This window comes from Saccopteryx leptura, chromosome 3 (assembly GCF_036850995.1).
Source record: "Saccopteryx leptura isolate mSacLep1 chromosome 3, mSacLep1_pri_phased_curated, whole genome shotgun sequence".
Taxonomy (NCBI): Eukaryota; Metazoa; Chordata; class Mammalia; order Chiroptera; family Emballonuridae; genus Saccopteryx; species Saccopteryx leptura.
Window position 1 is genome coordinate 120,403,259 of NC_089505.1, and position 19,910 is coordinate 120,423,168.

Consider the following 19,910-nt stretch of genomic DNA (forward strand, 5'->3'; position numbering starts at 1 on the left):
CTAAAAGTTAAGGACTTTTATTACCATTATTGTACCTAAAAATGAATAAATCCTAAATATAATAAAATATAGTTGGTGCTCAATTTTCCTGAATTTTCTGATAAACTAAAAAGAAAAGTTTTAGTGTCAGGGTTATGCTGGCCTCCTAAAAGGAGTTAGGAAGTGTTTCCTCCTCCCCTGTTTTCTAAAAGTATTTGTGTAAGATTGGCAGTGTTATTCAGTATTTGATAGAACTCATCAGTGAAATAATCTGGACCTGGAGTTTTCTTTATGGGGAAGTTTATTGTTTTGTTTTTTTCTGAAGTGAGAAGCGGGGAGGCAGAGAGACAGACTCCTGCATGCGCCTGACCAGGATCCACCTGGCATGCCCACCAGGGGCAATGCTTTGCCCATCTGGAGCGTTGCTTTGTTGGGGGGCGGGGAGCCATTCTAGAGCCTGAGGCAGAGACCATGGAGCCCTCCTCAGTGCCCGGGGCCAACTTTGCTCCAATGGAGCCTTGGTTGTGGGAGGAAAAGAGAGATAGAGAGAGAAGAGAGGGGGAAGGGTGGAGAAGCAGATGGGAGCTTCTCCTGTGTACCCTGGCTGGGAATCAAACCCGGGACTTCCACAGGCTGGACCAACGCTCTACCACTGAGCCAACTGGCCAGGGCTATGGGGAGGTTTTTATAGCAAATTCAATTTCTCTGATTCATAGAGGGCTATTCAGACTTTTAGTTTCATTTTGAATTAGTTTTGATAAGTAGTGTTTCTCAAAGAATTTGTCTATTTCATCTAAATTATTGCATTTATTAGCATAAAGTTGTTCATAACACTCCCTTGCTATTCTTTTAAAAACTCGACTCATTGTAAAACAGAGCAGCAATGCCTGACCAGGTGGTGGCACAGTGGATAGAGTGTTGGACTGGGATGCCGAGGACCCAGGTTCAAGACCCCAAGGTTGCCAGCTTGAGAGTGGGCTCATCTGGTTTGAGCAAAGCTCACCATCTTGAACCCAAGGTCGCTGGCTCAAGCAAGGGGTTACTCAGTCTGATGAAGGCCTGCGGTCAAGGCACATATGAGAAAGCAATCAATGAACAACTAAGGTGTCGCAATGCATAACGAAGAACTAATGATTGATGCTTCTCAGCTCTCCGTTCCTGTCTGTCTGTTCCTGTCTATCCCTCTCTTTGACTCTCTGTCTCTGTAAAAAAAAAAAGCAAAACAAACAAAAGAAAACCAGAGCAGCAATGTAGAAAACAATTGTAATACTTAATAATGACTTGAAGACAAACCCTTCTGTTACCACAGCCATGTCAACTAGAACCCACGCAGAAGTCCTGTCCCTGGCCCCACAGCAAGTATAATCCCTTTCCTTTGCCATCAGTACCTATTTCCTGACTACACTATTCACTTCTTGACCTGCTCTGTTTCTGACCTGGGCCAGTTCACCCCTCCTTAGGCAACCTGGTGGTCCCCTGCTCCCAGGAAGTCACCAAATTGATGTTGAACTTAGGGCGGACACCCAATCGGCATAGTGCACTACAGCCCAGAACTCCTGGGCTCAAGTGATCCTCCCGCCTCAGCCTCCCAAGTATCTGGGACTACAGGTGCGTGTCACCACACGGGGCAGTATTCACTTCTTTACATCCTCTCCACCAAGTCAGAAGTGAAGGGGCAGTCAGACAGACTCCCGCATGCACCGGAATCCACCCAGTATGTCCACTAGGGGGTGATGCTCTTACCATCTAGGGTGTTGCTCCATTGCAATGGAGCCATTCTAGCACCTGAGGCGGAGGCCATGGAGCCATCCTCAGCTCCCAGGCCAATTTTGCTCCAATGGAGCCTTGGCTGTGGGAGGGGAAGAGAGAGATAGAGAGAGGAAGGAGAGGGGCAGGGGTGGAGAAGCAGATGGGCACTTCTCCTGTGTGCCCATTGAGATTCGAATCTGGGACTGCCACACACTGGGCCGATGCTCTACCACTGAGCCAACCGGCCAAGGCCTTTTTATTAGTTTTATATCCAAATATATATTCATAGGTACTAACTTAGTCTAGTAATCTCTTATTTTATAAAGTTTCCCTCTTCATCCCTTTCCTTTTTTTTAAAAAAAGGAGAGTAATCCTTTTTAAAAATGTTTATTGTATTGCCTGACCTATGGTGGCACAGTGGTTAAAGCATCAACCAGGAATGCTGAGGTTGCCAGTTCAAAACCCCCTGCTTGCCTGGTCAGGGCACGTATGGGAGTTGATGCTTCCTGCTCCTCCCCTCTTCTCTCTCTCTCTATCTCACTCTCTCTCCCACTCTGCCTTCTCTAAAAATAATGAAAAAAATTTTAAATGTTTATTGTATTGATTTTAGAGAGAGAAAGAGGAAGGGAGAGAGGGAGAGACAGGAACATCTGTATGCCCTGACCAGGGGTTGAACCAGCAACCTCTGTGCTTCGAGACAATGCTCTAATCAACTGAGCTATCGGGACAGGACCCCTTTATCCCTTTCTTAATTCCTGTGTGTGTGTGTGTGTGTGTGTGTGTGTGTGTGTGTGTGTGTGTCACAGAGACACAGAGAGAGGGACAGAGAGAGGGAAAGGTAGGGACAGACAGACAGGAAGGGAGAGAGATGAGAAGCATCAATTCTTTGTTGCTGCACATTAGTTGTTCATTGATTGCTTTCTCATATGTGCCTTGACTGGGGGCTACAGCGCAGCAAGTGACCCCTTGCTCAATCCAGCGACCTTGGGCCTCAAGGCAGCCACCTTTGGCCTCAAGCCAGTTACCATGGGGTCTTGTCTATGATCCTACACTCAAGCCGGCGACCCTGTGCTTAAGCTGGTGAGCCTGCACTCAAGCTGGTGAACTCAGGGTTTCGAACCTGGCTGTATCCCAGGCTGACACTCTATTCACTGAGCCACCTCCTGGTCAGGATAAAGAGATACTTCATATCTGCTATTTGGTTTTTGAATGTACGGTTCACATAGGAAACGCAGAATAAATGTTTGATTCTTTTTTCCACCAGTTTTCAAGGTAATGAATTGGATTCCTATCATCCACAAAAGGTGACTATTTTAAAAATGTCATTATATTGCCTGACCAGGTGGTAGTGGAGTGGATAGAACATCGACCTGGGACTCTGAAGACCTAGGTTTGAAACCCCAAGGTCGCTGGCTTGCAAGTGGGCTCACCAGCTTGAGTGCAGGGTTGCCAGTTTGAGTGTGGGATCATAGACATGACCCCATGATCACTGGCTTAAAGCCCAAGGTTGCTGTCTTGAGCCCAGGGTCGCTAGCTTGAGCAAGGGGTCACTGGCTCAGCTGGAGACCCCCTTGCCCCCGGTGAAGGCACTTATGAGAAAGCAATCAGTGAACAACTAAGGTATTACAACCATGAGTTGATGCTTCTCATCTCTCTCCTTTCCTGTCTGTCTATCCCTGTCTATCTCTCTCTCTTGCTTAAAAAAATATCATTACATCATTATGGACTATGAAATTATATATATTTGATGGGCTTTAATTAATTGGATTCTATTCATTATTAAAGTGCCATGTGCCCTAACTTTAGCCTGTGGAGTCTCATCAAGGCTCCTGAGTGTTTTTGATATAACTCTAGTAATTTTCAATGCTATTTGGTAGGACAATTTTCCTGGGTCGTCTAATGTATTCCTTGTCCCAAGCTGAAATCAGACATTCTCCAAGAAGCCTTGGGTTTTTTAAGTGAGAAATTCTATTTCAAGACTGCAACTAGGCCTTATCAGTGGACAGAGCTAGGAGATATATATACAGTATATGTAAAATGTGTATATATTGTACATATATACACATATACATACATATGATAAAATACCTAATGAGTACATTTTGATAGTTTCTTCTTCTATTTTTTTTTTATTAAGTGAGAGGCAGGGAGGCAGACAGACAAACTTCCAAATGCGCCCTGACCAGGATCCACCTGACAAGCCCCCTATGGGGTGATGCTCTGCCCATCTTGGGCCACTGCTCCATTGCTTGGGCAACCGAGTTATTTTAGCTTTGTTGCTTGGGCAACTGAGTTATTTTAGCTCCTGAGGTGAGGCCACAGAGCCATCCTCAGTGCCCAGGGTCAACCGAGCCACTGTGGGAGGGGAAAAGAGAAATAGAGAGAGAGAAAGGAGAAGGGGAGGGGTGGAGAAGCAGACGATCACTTCTCCTGCATGCCCTGACCAGGAATTGAAGCTGGAACATACACATGCCAGGCCAATGTTCTACTGTTGAGCCAACTGGCTAGGGCAGCATTTTTTAGCTATAAAGTATTTTTTTTTGTATTTTTCTGAAGTTGGAAACAGGGAGGCAGTCAGACAGACTCCCACATGCGCCCGACCGGGATCCACCAGGCATGCCCACCAGGGGGCGATGCTCTGCCCATCTGGGGCGTCGCTCTGTTGCAACCAGAGCCATCCTAGCGCCTGAAGCAGAGGCCATGGAGCCATCCTCAGTGCCTGGGCCAACTTTGCTCCAGTGGAGCCTTGGCTGCAGGAGGGGAAGGGAGAGACAGAGTGGAAGGAGAGGGGGAGGGGTGGAGAAGCAGATGGGCGCTTCTCCTGTGTGCCCTGGCCGGGAATTGAACCCGGGACTCCTGCACGCCAGGCTGATGCTCTACCACTGAGCCGACCAGCCAGGGCCTAGCTATAAAGTATTTTTATAAAATTTTATTTATTGCTTTTACAGAGGGGGTGTAGCTAAAAAAGTATCAAGTCATAGGTGCTTCACTTTAGTTGTTCATTGATGCTTGTCATATGTGCCTTGACTGGTCAAGCCCAGGGTTTTGAACCTGTGACCTCAGCACTCCAGGTCAACGCTCCATCCACTATGCCACCACAGGCCAGGTGTTATTAAGTATTTTTAAATTAAGGTATGAAGAGGATATACAGATATCAAATAACTCCACACAAAGATATAACAATGTCAATGTTAGCAATTAGGGAAATGCAAATTAAGATCACAATGATTTTCACTTCACACCTATCAGAATAGCTAAAGTAAAAAATAGTGAGTAGGTAGGGTGGGCAAAATGGGTAAAGGGTGTAAAAAATACAAACTTCTAGGTTTAAAAGAATTAAGTTATGGGGAAGTAAGGTACAGCATGGTGACTATAATTAATATTTTATTGCATATTTGAGAGTTGCTAACAGTAAATTTTAAACATTCACATCACATGAAAAAGAGTTTTTTGTGACTATGTATGTTGAGAGATGTTAACTGACTTGCCATGGTGATCTTTCCAAAATGTATACAAATATAGAATCATTATGTTGTATACCTAAAACTATATATATCAATTATACATCAATTTAACAAAATAGTCCTGGCTGGATAGCTCAGTTGGTTAGAGCATCCCAATGTGCCAAGGTTGCAGGTTCAATCCTTGGTCAGGGCACATACAAGAATCAACCAATGAATGCATAAATAAGTGGGACAACAAATTGATGTTTCTTTCTCTCTCTCTCTCTCTCAAAATATAAATCAGTAAAATATTAAATTAAAAAATAGTGACAACACCAAATTTGTGAAGATGCACAAAAACTGGATCACTCACACATTTTTGGTGGGAAAATAAAATGAGGCACTCTGTAAAACAATTTGTCAGTTGTTTTTTTAATGAAACAGCCAACTACTCTACAACCTAGCAATTGGATTCCTGAGCATTTATCCCAGAGAATGAAGACATGCTCACCCAAATATCTGTACACTCTATACTTTAAGTAGTTCATAATAGCAAACTCTGTAAACAACCCAGATGTCCTTCAATAGAGGGAATAAAGTGAAGTACAGCGATACCATAGAATATTACTCAGCAATAAAAAGAAAAGAAACATATTGAGCCTGACCAGGTGGTGGTGCAGTGGATAGGTTGTCGAACTGGGATGCAGAAGACCCAGGTTCAAAACCCTGGGGTCATCGGCTAGAGCACTGGCTCATCCAGCTTGAGCACAGGGTCGCCAGCTTGAGCACGGGGTCGCCGGCTTGAGCGGGGTGGCTGGCTTGAGCATGGGATTATAGACATGACCCTATGGTTGCTGACTTGAGTCCAAAGGTGGCTGGCTTGAAGCCCAAGGTTGCTGCTTGAGCAAGGGGTCACTCGCTCTGCTGTAGCCCCCCGGTCAAGGTAATATGAGAAAGCAATTAATGAACAACTAAAGTGCTGCAATAAAGAACTAATGCTTCTCATCTCTCTCCCTTCCTGTCTGTCTGTCCCTCTCTATGTCTCTGTCAAAAAAAAAAAAGAAAAAGAAAAAAAAAAAGAAAAAAAAAGAAAAAAAGAAACATATACATACAACAATCTAGATGAATCTCTGGACAATTATGCTGAGTTGAAAAAAGCCACTTTTAAAGTTACATACTATATGATTACATGTGTATGACAATTTTGAAATGACAAAACTAAAAATAGAGAACAGACTGGTTACAGGGATTACAGAAGGGGTAGAAGTGGGAGACAAGTGGGTGTTGCTGTAAAAGGACATGACAGAGCCTCACGTGGTGATGAAAATGTTCTGTATCTTGACTGCATTACTGTCAGTATCCTGGTGTGATGTTGTGTTATAGCTTTTTTTTTAGATTTTATTTATTAATTTTAGAGAGAGGAGACAGAAAGGAGGAGCAGGAAACATCAACTCCCATATGTGCCTTGACTAGACAAGCCCAGGGTTTTGAACCAGTGAACTCAGTGTTCCAAAGCAATGCTTTACCCACTGCGCCACCACAGGTCAGACTGTTGTGCTATAGTTTTGCAAGGTGTTACCATTAGAGGCAATCAGGTAAAGGGTACATTGGGACCTATTTGTATTACTTCTTACAACTGCCAATGAATCTGCAATTATCTCAAGATAAAATTTTTTTAAATCAGTAATTAAAAACTTATTTGTCATTCACCTTCCAAATACTTCAGAGGCAGATTTACCATAAAGCTAATGGTAAGCTTCAGGGCCCTGGGGATTTGCAATCAGTGTCCTGTTTGGGGAGAAGCCAGAATGGGAGGCATTTCCTTTTTTTTTTTTTAAGACTTTATTTATTCATTTTAGAGAGAAGAGAGAGAGAGAAGGGTGGAGGAGCTGGAAGCACCAACTCCTATATATGCCTTGACCAGGCAAGCTAAGGGTTTTATTTTTTTAAATTATTTTATTTATTTATTTAAGAGAAGAGAGACAGAGAGAGAGAGAGAGAGAGAGAGAGAGAGAGATGGGGGGAGGAGTAGGAAGCATCAACTCCCATATGTGCCTTGACAGGCAAGCCCAGGGTTTTGAACCAGCGACCTCGGCATTCCAGGTCTACACTTTATCCACTGCCCCACCACAAGTCAGACGAAGAATTTCTGATAAGTTACCTAAAGGGGATTTGGAAGAAAGGGATCTAAATATCCAAGATTCCATACTGGGTGTTTTCCTCCACTCATTTTAAGTATTATATATGTGTACCTAATTTTAGAGAGTCTCAACAACTATTTGCAAAAACTTCAAGTCCCATAAAACTTCATTCTTCTTCTCACCATATAAATATAGCATGGTGGCTAAGAACAATGACTGGAGTAAAATTGCCTACATTCAAATCCTGCTAGTCTCTCTAGGTATGTGACATTGGACAAGCTACTAGCCTCTCTGAGTCTGTTTCTTCACCTATAAAATGGGGACAATAATAAAACTCCTTATAGTTGTGAGCATTAAGTGAATGTCTAAGAAGCTTGTAAGTGCCTGGTAGTATTATGTTATGCCTTATTATTTCCCATTGATTTGAAAGAGAGAAGCATCAACTTGTTCCACTTAATTGTGGACTCATGAGTCGCTTCTCGTCTGTGTCCCGACTGAGGATGGAAAGCGCAACCTCTGCACACCAGAAGATGGTCTACCCACTTAGCCCCCTTATTGTTATTCTTGAGCATCTAATTATTACTTAATTCTCAGGATAAATATGTGGGAAGGTACTTAATATAATGCATATTTTAGATAAGAAACTGAAGGTTTTAGAGATTGAATCATTAAATCACCAAAAACTTAAAAACCCGGTTTTGCCTAGCAAAGGAACGCATCTTCCTCCAAGATACCCCAGACCAAAAAGTCTTCTGGGGGCTCTCACTGTCGGAGCTGATCGATTGACATTCCCCACTCTTGGGGAGGCGAGGTCTGACTCCAATCCCGAACCTCCGATCCAGACCTGGCTCAGAGGAGAAGCAGACCTGTGCTGCCTTTTATAATCCTCAGCCTTATGCAGCTCGGTGGCAATTCCTTCGCGGTCCAGCGTGTTGCAAACCGCCACTTGAGTTAGTGGCGGGCCAGCTCAATCGCCTATGACAAAACCGCCGGGGTACCAGAGCAGGAGATCTGACCGCAGACTCAAAAGATTCTGCCGGCACTGCTCGCCCCGCCCACCTCGTTCAACGGCTCCTTCTGCTGTTGGCCCGGCTCTTCCATCTAAGTTCCACCCCCCGGCAGACCCGCTCCGCCTCTAAGCTTCGGAGCACAGAGCACCTCGGAGCCCGCATCACGAGGCCCGCCCCTTCCTTGGGTCGCGAGCGCCGAACGCATCGAACGTAGCCAATGGGTGGTGCGGCGGCAGCACCGCGGGATGTTCGATTGACCCGGCCTGGCGGGACCGGAGAGCTTCGGTGGCTGTTAACGCGCGCTTTGGGGAGACGGAGCTTATGCTGGAGCGGTGGGACTGAACTAATCTCTGCCGTTTTTTCCAGCCCCGCCTGGGGTTCTTCTCCCAAGCCCGGACCTTTTACTTGTCCTGTCTGAATCCCTGCTCTACTTTCCTCAGCCCGGGCTTCGTATCTGCTCTCCAGACTTGGGGAACCCCCTTCTCAAGGCTCGGGCGCATCGCCCTCCCCAGGCCTCTGATTTTCACCCCAGCCTCTCCTGGCCTACGATTACCCTCCTCCCCACCCCAAGCCCCCGCAACTATCCGCTTCCTCCAAGCCCACCTGAGACCATTATACCGACTCCACTCTGCCCAACCTGGCACTCCACCCATCGTCCCCCCCGCCCCCCATCCAAGATCTCTACTCATCTCTGCTTGGGAACTTCCTCTGGCATGCTCTCCGGTCTCGGCTAACTGGCTAGTCTCACATTTTGGCTCAAACCCCAGCCACTGGCTGGATTCCCTCCGTCCACGCTCCCTCTTTAATTAGTCATGCTCTCGTTAATATAGCAGCCCGTTCTTTACCAGTTCTGCATTTTCAGCTGCTGGGTGCCTTTTTCTTTTGGCTGATGGGTACTTGATATTTTATGGTCCTGGGTCTAGGATGGTAAGTGTGGCCTAGGGTAGTCTGTACCTGGGTTTGGTGGGCTCAGGCTGCAGGATTCCTGCGGGTGCTCAGATTTTATTCTCTTTCAGAGGAGGAGTTTAGCTCCTAGCCAGCTGGCCAAGAGAAAACCGGAAAGCAGACCCTCTAATGATGAAGACTGGCAGCCTGAAACAGAGGTGAGTACTCAGCCCTCAAGGAGATAGGAAAGGTGGGGATGCAGGAGTGTTTCGGCAGAAAGGAATCCTGGACTTTGTTTCTGTGGTTACAGGGAATGAACCGGTCACCTCCAGAAACCTCTTTAAATGAGTGCTAACTATGTGTCAGGCATTGAACAAAATAAATAAAATATTTGTCCTGAAGATACTCACTAGAAACTAGTACAGACTCATTTTTTTTTTTTTTTCTGGTAGGAAGGAGTATTCCAAAGCAAAAGAGCACATTGGATTGGGCTCTTGGGCTGCCTTGAAAAAGAAAGGGCTCCCCAATAGCACTCTGCTCTTTTCTTTTTGCCTTCTGACCCAGTGTCACAGAGTAGTACAATGTAGTGGGCCTACTTTAGGGTCCTGAGCTCACTTGGGCCCAGATCAGAGGGGTGGTGCCCCTCCAGTCTCTCCTAATACCCAAGGACCCTATCCTCTGCTTCTTCCTTCAGGACTTTCTGGAGCTGAGTGTAGGCAGGATCTGTGTATACCAAAATCAATAGGATAGTGCATTTACTTCAGAGACAGCAGTTCAAGAAGGAATGGCTTGACCGCTGGAACTTTGGCAGAAGAGATTAAAGAAGGTCTAGAAGGCAATTTTGGGTTGGGGTAGTGAGTAAAAGCATGTAGAGAGAGGTAAGGGGCCTGGTGCTTCTATTTCAGGTGTGCCTTAGAGCAGGAGTCCCCAAACTATGGTCCGCAGGCCACATGCAGCCCCCTGAGGCCATTTATCTGACCCTCGCCGCACTTCCGAAAGGGGTGCCTCTTTCATTGGTGGTCAGTGAGAGTAGCATAGTTCCCATTGAAATACTGGTCAGTTTGTTGATTTAAATTTACTTGTTCTTTATTTTAAATATGGTATTTGTTCACGTTTTTTTACTTTAAAATAAGATGTATGCAGTGTGCATAGGGATTTGTTCATAGTTTTTTTTATAGTCCAGCCCTCCAACAGTCTGAGGGACAGTGAACTGGCCCCCTGTGTAAAAAGTTTGGGGACCCCTGCCTTATAGGATCATTGAAGCTTCAGATACCTTGGCAAGCTGGTACAAGTGGGTTCTTGCTTGATAGTTCAGGGGGGCTTGCTCTGTAGTTGTACATGGGGCTCCTTGACCTGTGAGGGAGGCTCGTTGGCTGCGCTTTGCCACTTAGTGGGTCTCAGACTTAAACTTGGGTAGCACTTATTGCAGCTGGGTCATAAATGTTGCTGTCTGCTGCTGGTAGTTCCTGAAAATGTTTTTGGTGCTGGGGTCCTTGCTGCCATGGTGTGAGCTGACTGAAGAGTGGCCTCAGTGGCCTGGGAGTTGGGGGAAGCTGTACTCTTGTCCCTCTTTTGGGAAACTCAGGGAGGGAAGCAAACAATTGCTCAGTTGTTCCTTGGGGCTTTGGAATGAAGGTTTGGGGCAGCATGACTCTATGCTATTTATGGACTTGCCCTTCACAGGCCCACTTCATTCACCTTCTAGTGCCTTACCTCAGATTAGGTAAGTTCTTTAAACTCATTAAGCTCTAATTTCACCTGTTAAATAAGGATATTAAACACTTAACATGGGATCATTGTGAAAATGATACATGGTAATATGGGTGAAAAGTTTTTATACACAGTGCCTGGTACTTAATAAGAGTTTTAAATGTTAGTTGCCATGTGGTCTTCTAGCTTGACCATTCCCATTACTCTCTCCTAGACACCCAAGAAACGGAAATCTGGCAGGGGGACCCAGAGCCAGGAGTGTTTCCTGTCTCCTTTTCGGAAAGCTTTGACCCAACTAACAAATCTACCACCCTGTCTGGACGGTAGTCAACATGTAAGTCAGAACTGCAACCTGCCAATGTATGTGCATGTCCTGTTGTTTTGCCTAGGGAGGCTCTCACCCCTGAAGACTCTACAGAGTAGCCTGACCAGGCGGTGGCGCAATGGATAGAGTGTCGGATTGGGATGCGGAAGACCCAAGTTTGAGACCCCGAGGTCGCAGGCTCATTTGGTTTGAGCAAGGCTCACCAGCTTGGACCCAAGGTCGTTAGGGGTTGCTCAGTCTGCTGAAGGCCCGCGGTCAAGGCACATATGAGAAATCAATCAATGAACAACTAAGGTGTCGCAACAAAAAACTGATTGATGCTTCTCATCTTTCTCCCTTCCCGTCTGTCTCTGTAAAAAGAAAATAATAATAAAAATAAATAAATTCAAGACTCTACAGAGTAGCCAGCAGACAGACTTTGGTGGGAACTTTGGGCTTGCTCACAGTGAGACAGGAATATCGAGCTGCTCCTGTGTGTGCCCTGAACCATGAATTGAACCGGCAACCTTTCCGGAACGATGTTCCAACCAACCGAGCTGTCTGGCCAAGGCTTAATTTTTATTGATTTTTAGAGAAACAGGAGAGGAGAGAGAGAAGAGGGGAAGGAAAATCTTCATTTGTTGTTCCACTCAGTTGTGCATTCTTTGATTGCTTCTGTGTGTGCCCTGACCAGGGATCAAACCTGCAACCTTGTCGTTTTGGGACTACTTTCTCAACCGACTGAGCTAACTGATCGGGTCTTGGAGACCCCTTCTTTTTTAAGTACCTGGGCACTAGATTTCAGGTGGCTCAGATTCCTGAGGACATAAAGGTATAGGAGAGGGAAGGCCATGGTAGGGGTGTTGAAACCAAGATACAGAGTCTCTGACTCTGCATATGGCTTTAAGAAGAAGTACCAGAGTCGCCCTGGCCTGGTGGGTTAGTTGGTTAGAGTATTGTCCAGATATGTCAGGGTTGTGGGTTTGATCTAAGGTCAGGCATATGCCAAAGTCAACCAATGGCTGCATAAATTAGTGGAATAGTGAGTAGATCGTTCCCCCTTTTCTCCTCTTTTCCTCTCCTCCTCTCTCCCTTCCTCCCTTCCTCTCTCTTTAAAATCAATTTTTAAAAAAAGTACTAGAGTCCTACAGTTTTCACATGTTTCTCCATCACCACGTAGCAGGTTCTGTGCATTATCTCCTGTAACTCATTTTTTTAAGATGAAGCTAAGTAAGTCTTGGAGGGGTTAACTTGTCCAAAGCTACAGAGTGGTCAGATCTGCCTAGCTTCATCCAAAGCCTTTTCCACCAAGCTTTTGTTCCTTTCTTTTCTTATTTCTTGAAATTTTTATTTATTGATTTTAGAGAAAAGGGAAACATCAATTTGTTTTTCCACTTTTTTATGCATTCGTTGGTTGATTCTTATATGTGCCCTGACCAGTCCATCAAGCTTTCTGAAGGATTGTGATATCCAGCTGTTGGAATTTAAATGACAAAGTGATAAAGGTATCTTTTGTTATTTATAGCAACCACACCTGAGCTTATGTGAATGCAATGACTTTAAAGCACCTAACCTTGAAGCTCCTTGCCTGAGGGACCTCGCAGTGAATGGCCAGTGTTTAATCAATCATGCCTATGTAGTGAAACCTCTATAAAAACCCAAAAGGGTGGGGGGTTTGGAGAGCTTCCAGATCGCAGAGCTTCTGGGTTGGTGGACAGGACCTCATCCATGTTCCGGAAAGTGGCACACCCCAAACCCCATAGGCACAGAACCTCCTGTGCTCGGGACCCTCCCAGACCTCAATGTATTTTTTAATCTGGCTGTTCATTCATATCCTTTAATATCCTTTGAGATAAATTGGTAATCTAGTAAGTAAACATTTTCTGAGTTCTGTGAGTCACCCTAACAAATTAATCGAATCCAGGAAGGGGGTTATGGGAACTGCCGATGTACAGCCTGTCAGAGAGAACCATAGTATTTGAGATTGCCATCTGAATTAGTGGGAGGGAGACAGTTTTGTGAAGCCTCAATCTGTAGGCTCTGCTACTTTCTCCATGTAGATAAGGTCAGAATTGAGTTACATTGTAGGACACCCAGGTGGTGCCAAGGAATTGCTTGATGTCCCCGGCCAGGTGGCACAGTTGGTTAGAGCATTGTTCAAATATGCCAGGGTTGCGGGTTCGATCCCGTCAGGACACATACAAGAATCAACTGGGGGCCTGATTGGTTGTGGCGCAGTGGATAGAACATTGACCTGAAACACTGAGGTCCTAGGTTCAAATCCCCAAGGTCATTGGCTTGAGAGCTGGTTCATTTGGCTTGAGCTCAGGCTCACCAGCTTGATTGTAGGGTCCCTGGCTTGAGCATGGGATCAATATGATCCCATGGTTGAGCAAGGGGTCACTGGATGGGCTGGAACCCACTCCCCTCATCAAGGCACATATGAGAAGCAATCAGTGAACAACAGAAGTGCCACAACCATGAGTTGATGCATCTCATTTTTCTCCCGTTCTCTCTCTCTCTCTCTCTCTCTCTCTCTTTCTCTCTCCTTTCTTCCCCCTTGCTCCCTCTGTCTAAAATCAATAAATAAAATTAAAGCGAAAAAAAAGTTCTTGATATGTGGAAAACTCACCCATGTCAGAAGTGAAGTAGTGTAGTATTCAGAATGGAGGATACATACAGGAGTGTTTTTTCTTTATAGGGAGGTTTTTTTTTTTTTTATTTAGTTTTTATTTTTTATTATTTTTATTTTTATTATTTTTTTTTTTTGTATTTTTCTGAAGCTGGAAACGGGGAGGCAGTCAGACAGACTCCCACATGTGCCCGACTGGGATCCACCTGGCACGCCCACCAGGGGGCGATGCTCTGCCCATCCAGGGCTTCACTTTGTTGCAACCAGAGCCATTCTAGCGCCTGGGGCAGAGGCCATGGAGCCATCCCCATCGCCTGGGCCATCTTTGCTCCAATGGAACCTTGGCTGCGGTAGGGGAAGATAGAGACAGAGAGGAAGGAGATGGGGAGGGGTGGAGAAGCAGATGGGCGCTTCTCCTGTGTGCCCTGGCCGGGAATCAAACCCGGGACTTCCGCACGCTAGGCCGACGCTCTACCACTGAGCCAACCGACCAGGGCCTGTTTTGTTTTGTTTTTAAAGGAACACAGAGAGATAGGGACAGACAGACAGGAACGGAGAGATGAGAAGCATCAATCATTAGTTTTTCGTTGCGCGTTGCAACACCTTAGTTGTTCATTGATTGCTTTCTCATATGTGCCCTGACGGGGGGAGGGGGGCTACAGTAGACCGAGTAACCCCTTGCTCGAGCCAGTGACCTTGGGTCTAAGCTGGTGAGCCTTGCTCAAACCAGATGAGCCCGCGCTCAAGCTGGCGACCTCGGGGTCTCAAATCTGGGTCCTCTGCATCACAGTCCGACACTCTATCCACTGCGCTACCGCCTGGTCAGGCTACAGGGAGGTTTTGAAGGAAAAATGGGAATCTGTTAATGAGCATATGTAATGGAGGTTATTTGTGCACTCAGCAAACATTTAGAAACATTTTTACAAAATACTTGATAAATACAAAAGAAAACATCTAACATGTAGCATATAAAACACAAACACCTGTGAACTCACCATCTAGGACTAGAACATCATCAAAGTTTCCCATTGTCAGAGGTAACCACTATCTTTAATTTTGATCATCTCTTTTTGTGATAGTTTTACCATATGTATATAATTTACTAAGTTTAATTGTTACTGAGCTCTAAAAAAGTGATATGTATGTTACCAGACTGCAGAGGTCGTTTGCCTTCCTGCATGGGAGCTCAATAAGACACAAATAGGAACTTGCAGCAAAGAAAATAAGGGTTTATTTTATTAGTTCAGGAAGTGGCCCACACCTGGAGTCACAGATGAGCTAATGCTCAAAGACCTGGTTCTCTGATGCCTTCCATAGGTTGGGTAGTATAGGGGAAAAATCATTAATCATGGTGACTAGGGGAGTTAGGGTCATGGTCTCCACTGATTGGTCATTGCTAAGGTAGGAGTAGTTGATCAGTGCCTCTGGTCTTAATGTCAGCCATGGCATCTATTTGTTTGGTTTCCCTGCTTTTTGGGACCTGAAGCTGAAACACAGAGGCCTAGATATTATCTCTAGTTTGACCAAAACTCTTGTCTCAGTGGTCAACAGACTGGAGGCTTTGTTCCAAGATTATTATTATTTTGTGTGTGTGTGTGTGTGTGAGAGAGAGAGAGAGACAGAGAGAGAGGGACAGATGGGGACAGACAGGAAGGGAGAGAGATGAGAAGCATCAATTCTTTGTTTCAGCACCTTAGTTGTTCATTGATTGCTTTCTCATATGTGCCTTGATGGGGGGCAGGGGGCTACAGCAGACAGTGACCCCTTGCTCAAGCTAGCGATCTTGGGCTAAGCTGGTGAGCCTTTCTCAAACCAGATGAGCCTGCGTTCAATCCAGAGGCTTCAGGGTTTCAAACCTGGGTCCTCCGCGTCCCAATCTGATGCTCTATCCACTGTACCACCACCTGGTCAAGCTCCTAAGATTATTTGATGCTGATCAGAACCTCATTGTCCTGAGGATTAATGATTAAGGGAGTGGACATACAAGGGATAATGAGACAGGGTGCTGGATGAGCCGGTTTAACCTTTTGAGTAGTACAAACGTTCATGTACGTCCTCGTGCCTCCTGACCATCCAGGGTACGATTGTAACAAAATTTGTATTTTAAAAATGTGTAAGGCAACATTAAAAAAAGGCAAATGTATGTTCTTCTTGTTTCCATAAATTGGTTATCAAACAAACATGATTTTTAGTTAATAAAACTGGAACTGGAACTAATTTCATTTATTGGAAGAATAAAAACTCCTGGGGGTTAGTAAGCATGAAAAAAAAACTACCCAATGGGTTAAATCAGAAGGAAAAACAGGAGAAAAGGTTATATTAAAGAAATGAAGTTTCTACGCAGTTACATGTAGTCCTCTGGGACTTTTCATTCAGGATTCATTCAAGTTGTTCTATGTAACTATATGGCATAAGTGCAGGTGTGCTGGGAGTTTGAAATGGGCCTAACAGTTTGGAGGTTGGTGAAGACCTAAATCTGAGGGACGTATGACTAGGTTCTGTCCTGAAGGGTATGAGAAGTCAGCCAGGTGAAGAGAGTGGTAAATGGTCTAGATGAGGGAACAGCCTGTGTGAAAGCTGTGGAGGAAGGGGCGTATCAGAGAGAAAATTTTCCTCTAGCCTAGGTTTTTCTGGCTGGACTAATAAACAAATTGTCATGAGAGAGATTAGCAGGAGAAAAATTAATGCCTACTGTAAAGTCAGTAGCCATGGCCACCATCACAGCTGCCTGGCCCATGCAGGTTCACATTAGATTCAGGCAGACGGTAATGAAACAATGGAGCCAAAAACTGGTGGGCCATCAGCTTTAATCCTAGCTTGCACCCGGCGGACAAGCAATACACACAGTGGGAAGACACTTCCCTTTACATTCAGGGCTCCCAAAGCCACTGACTTATCTGAGTTTCCTAGAATCAAAAGTTTTTACCTCACCAGCCTTATTCACCTCTGTTTCCCATCTCCTTCTCTGCACAAACTGCACAAACTGGCTTCTCCTTCAGCACTCCGCCATCTTGGTTGCCTCTCCTGGCCTCCTCCACTGGCCTTTCTCTGCTCTCCTCTCTAATGCTAATCTCAGGAGCCAAGAGAGCAAGCTCCTGGTCTGCCTCATTTTATTTATTTATTTTTTTTTGAAGCTGGAAACAGGGAGAGACAGTCAGACAGACTCCCGCATGCGCCCGACCGGGATCCACCCGGCACGCCCACCAGGGGCGATGCTCTGCCCACCAGGGGGCGATGCTCTGCCCATCCTGGGCGTCGCCATGTTGCGACCAGAGCCACTCTAGCGCCTGAGGCAGAGGCCACAGAGCCATGCCCAGCGCCCGGGCCATCTTTGCTCCAATGGAGCCTTGGCTGCGGGAGGGGAAGAGAGAGACAGAGAGGAAAGCGCGGCGGAGGGGTGGAGAAGCAAATGGGTGCTTCTCCTGTGTGCCCTGGCCGGGAATCGAACCCGGGTCCTCCGCACGCTAGGCCGACGCTCTACCGCTGAGCCAACCGGCCAGGGCCGGTCTGCCTCATTTTATAGTGTAGAAATCAAAACCTTTAATTCAGTATACAAATAGGGAAGTCTCGAATACAAAGTCACTTACCTATGGCATGATGGGATTCCTTATGAGAGCGCTCCACCCCTACATCATGTAACAGTCAAGGATGTGGGCAAAAGCTTAGTTTTAAAACTAAGCCTTAGGCTATAATAACTTTGCCAGCTTACAGCCTGTCTCCCACACACAATGCAAACTATAAGCGAGCAAACATCTATATCATATTTACAAATTTACTTGACCAACACTTATTAACAAGTAATAGGCCCTGGCTGGGTAGCTTAGTTGGTTAGAGCATTGTCCTGATTCACCAAGGTTGCTGGTTTGGTCTCTGGTCAGGGCACATACAGGAATCAACCAATGAATGAATAAATATGTAAGTGGAACAATAAGACGATGTTTCTTTCTCTCTCCCTTTTCTCTCTCAAATCAACAAATAAGAATTTTTAAAAATAATGTGTAATAATATGTATACCTCCTGTATACATGGGAGAGACTCAGGAACACTGAGTAATTCATCAAAATGGCAGAAGCTGTCACCTTAAATACCACCTTCAGCTAAAGACAAGAAATGTTGGGGTGGGGCTAGTTAAGGGAGGTGACCAGGAAAAGCACAGTAAACATGTATGCAGATTTGCCTGACCGGGCGGTGGCACAGTAGATAGAGCGTCGGACTGGGATGTGAAAGACCCAGGTTCGAGACCCCAAGGTTGCCAGCTTGAGCCCAAGGTCGCTGGCTTGAGCAAGGGGTTACTCAGTCTGCTGAAGGCCCGCGGTTAAGGCACATATGAGAAAGCAATCAATGAACAATTAAGGTGTTGCAACACGCAACGAAAAACTAATGATTGATGCTTCTCATCTCTCTGTTTCCTGTCTGTCTGTCCCTGTCTATCCCTCTCTCTGACTCTGTCTCTGTAAAAAGAAAACACACAAAAAAAAACGTGTACGCAGATTTAAATCCAAATCTTTTCCATTCATAGTGGAGGCAGGCCTAGTTCAGTGAAGGAGACACTCTTAAAAAATAGAGATTTTCCTTACAAATGTAAATGTCCTTTTACAAAGGGTAACTTCTACTAAGTTTTTGGAGCTTCTCTCAAGTCTGCAGTTTGTTAAAAATAACCAGTGTAGCCTGACCAGGCAGTGGTGCAGTAGATAGAGCATTGACCTGGGGCTCTGTGGACCCAGGTTCAAAACCCCAAGGTGGTCTGCTTGAGCGAGGGCTCACCAGCTTGAGCATGGGATCATAGACATAACCCCGTGGTTGTTGACTTAAGCAAGGGGTCACTGGCTCACTAGGAGCCCCCAGTCAAGACATGTATGAGAAAGCAATCAATGAACAATTAAAAGTGTGGCAACTATGAGTTGATACTTCTCATTTCTCTCTTCCTGTCTGTCCCTGCCTGTCCCTCTCTTGCTCTTTCACTAAAAAGATAAATAACCAGCGTAAAATAATATCCTAAAAGGCGCATTTTGGGGTGGCAAAAACTGTTTTCCTTTAGGCCCCAAAGGCAGAAGTGTCTCAGACTCACAAAAGTCATAGTGCAGCCCTGGAGATGAGGAAAGCCTTTGACCAGGGGTCCCCAGACTATGGCCCCCGCCGCACTTCCGGAAGGGGCACCTCTTTCATTGGTGGTTAGTGAGAGGAGCATAGTTCCCATTGAAATACTGGTCAGTTTGTTGATTTAAATTTACTTGTTTTTTTTTTGTTTGTTTGTTTTTAATTCATTTTAGAGAGGAGAGAGAGAGAGAGGAGAGAGAGACAGAGAGAGAGAAGGGGGGGGAGGAGCTGGAAGCATCAACTCCCATATGTGCCTTGACCAGGCAAGCCCAGGGTTTCGAACCGGCGACCTCAGCATTTCTAGGTCGACGCTTTATTCACTGCACCACCACAGGTCAGGCCTAAATTTACTTGTTCTTTATTTTAAATATTGTATTTGTCCCTGTTTTATTTTTTTTACTTTAAAATAAGATATGTGCAGTATACATAGGGATTTGTTCATAGTTATTTTTTAATAGTCCGGCCCTCCAATGGTCTGAGGGACAGTGAACTGGCCTGTGTAAAAAATTTGGGGACCCCTGCCTTAGACACTGGTAGGACGTGTAGGTTTGGAGGTGATTGCAAATGTGGGTGTGAAGCCCAAGGAGGGAGATACTGACTGGAAATAGACTTGGGGTCATTAGCATATCGATGATATTTAATACTTTCAAAGTGTATTGGAATGTCCGGGTGAGTGTGCAGTCAGAAGATCCTAGGGCTGAGCCCTGAGGAACACTTAACTTTTAAAGGAGTTAGGCAGAGAGGAAAAAGCAAGCCTGCTAGGGGACTGAGCACAGGCCCCAGAGAGGGGGAATGCTGGGAGAGTGGTATCATGGAAGTCAAAGGCGAAGAGTATTGAGGATTGGCCAGCTCTGTCTAGTAAGATGAGGATAGTAACATAATCGTTAGAATTAGGGTCATAAAGCCTGGTGATCTTGGCCAGAGTCATTTCAGAGAATGGAAGATAAGGAAGGGGAGGTA

At 45.4% G+C, this 19,910-nt stretch overlaps 1 protein-coding gene across 2 annotated transcripts in view; it reads left to right on the top strand.

Annotated features, from left to right (window-relative positions):
- The first annotated feature begins 9,106 nt into the window (after nt 1-9,106).
- RAD54L (RAD54 like) overlaps nt 9,107-19,910 on the top strand; it is a 29,096-nt gene continuing 18,292 nt past the window's right edge. Inside the window, exons 1-3 of one of the 2 annotated variants that reach the window (XM_066376125.1) lie at nt 9,107-9,249; nt 9,339-9,425; nt 11,132-11,251. In XM_066376125.1, the coding sequence (XP_066232222.1) occupies nt 9,247-9,249; nt 9,339-9,425; nt 11,132-11,251 (210 nt within the window). In that variant the 5' untranslated portion in view covers nt 9,107-9,246. Of the gene's footprint in view, nt 9,250-9,338; nt 9,426-11,131; nt 11,252-19,910 lie in introns of those variants that run through there. The other variant, XM_066376126.1, reaches the window with a different exon arrangement.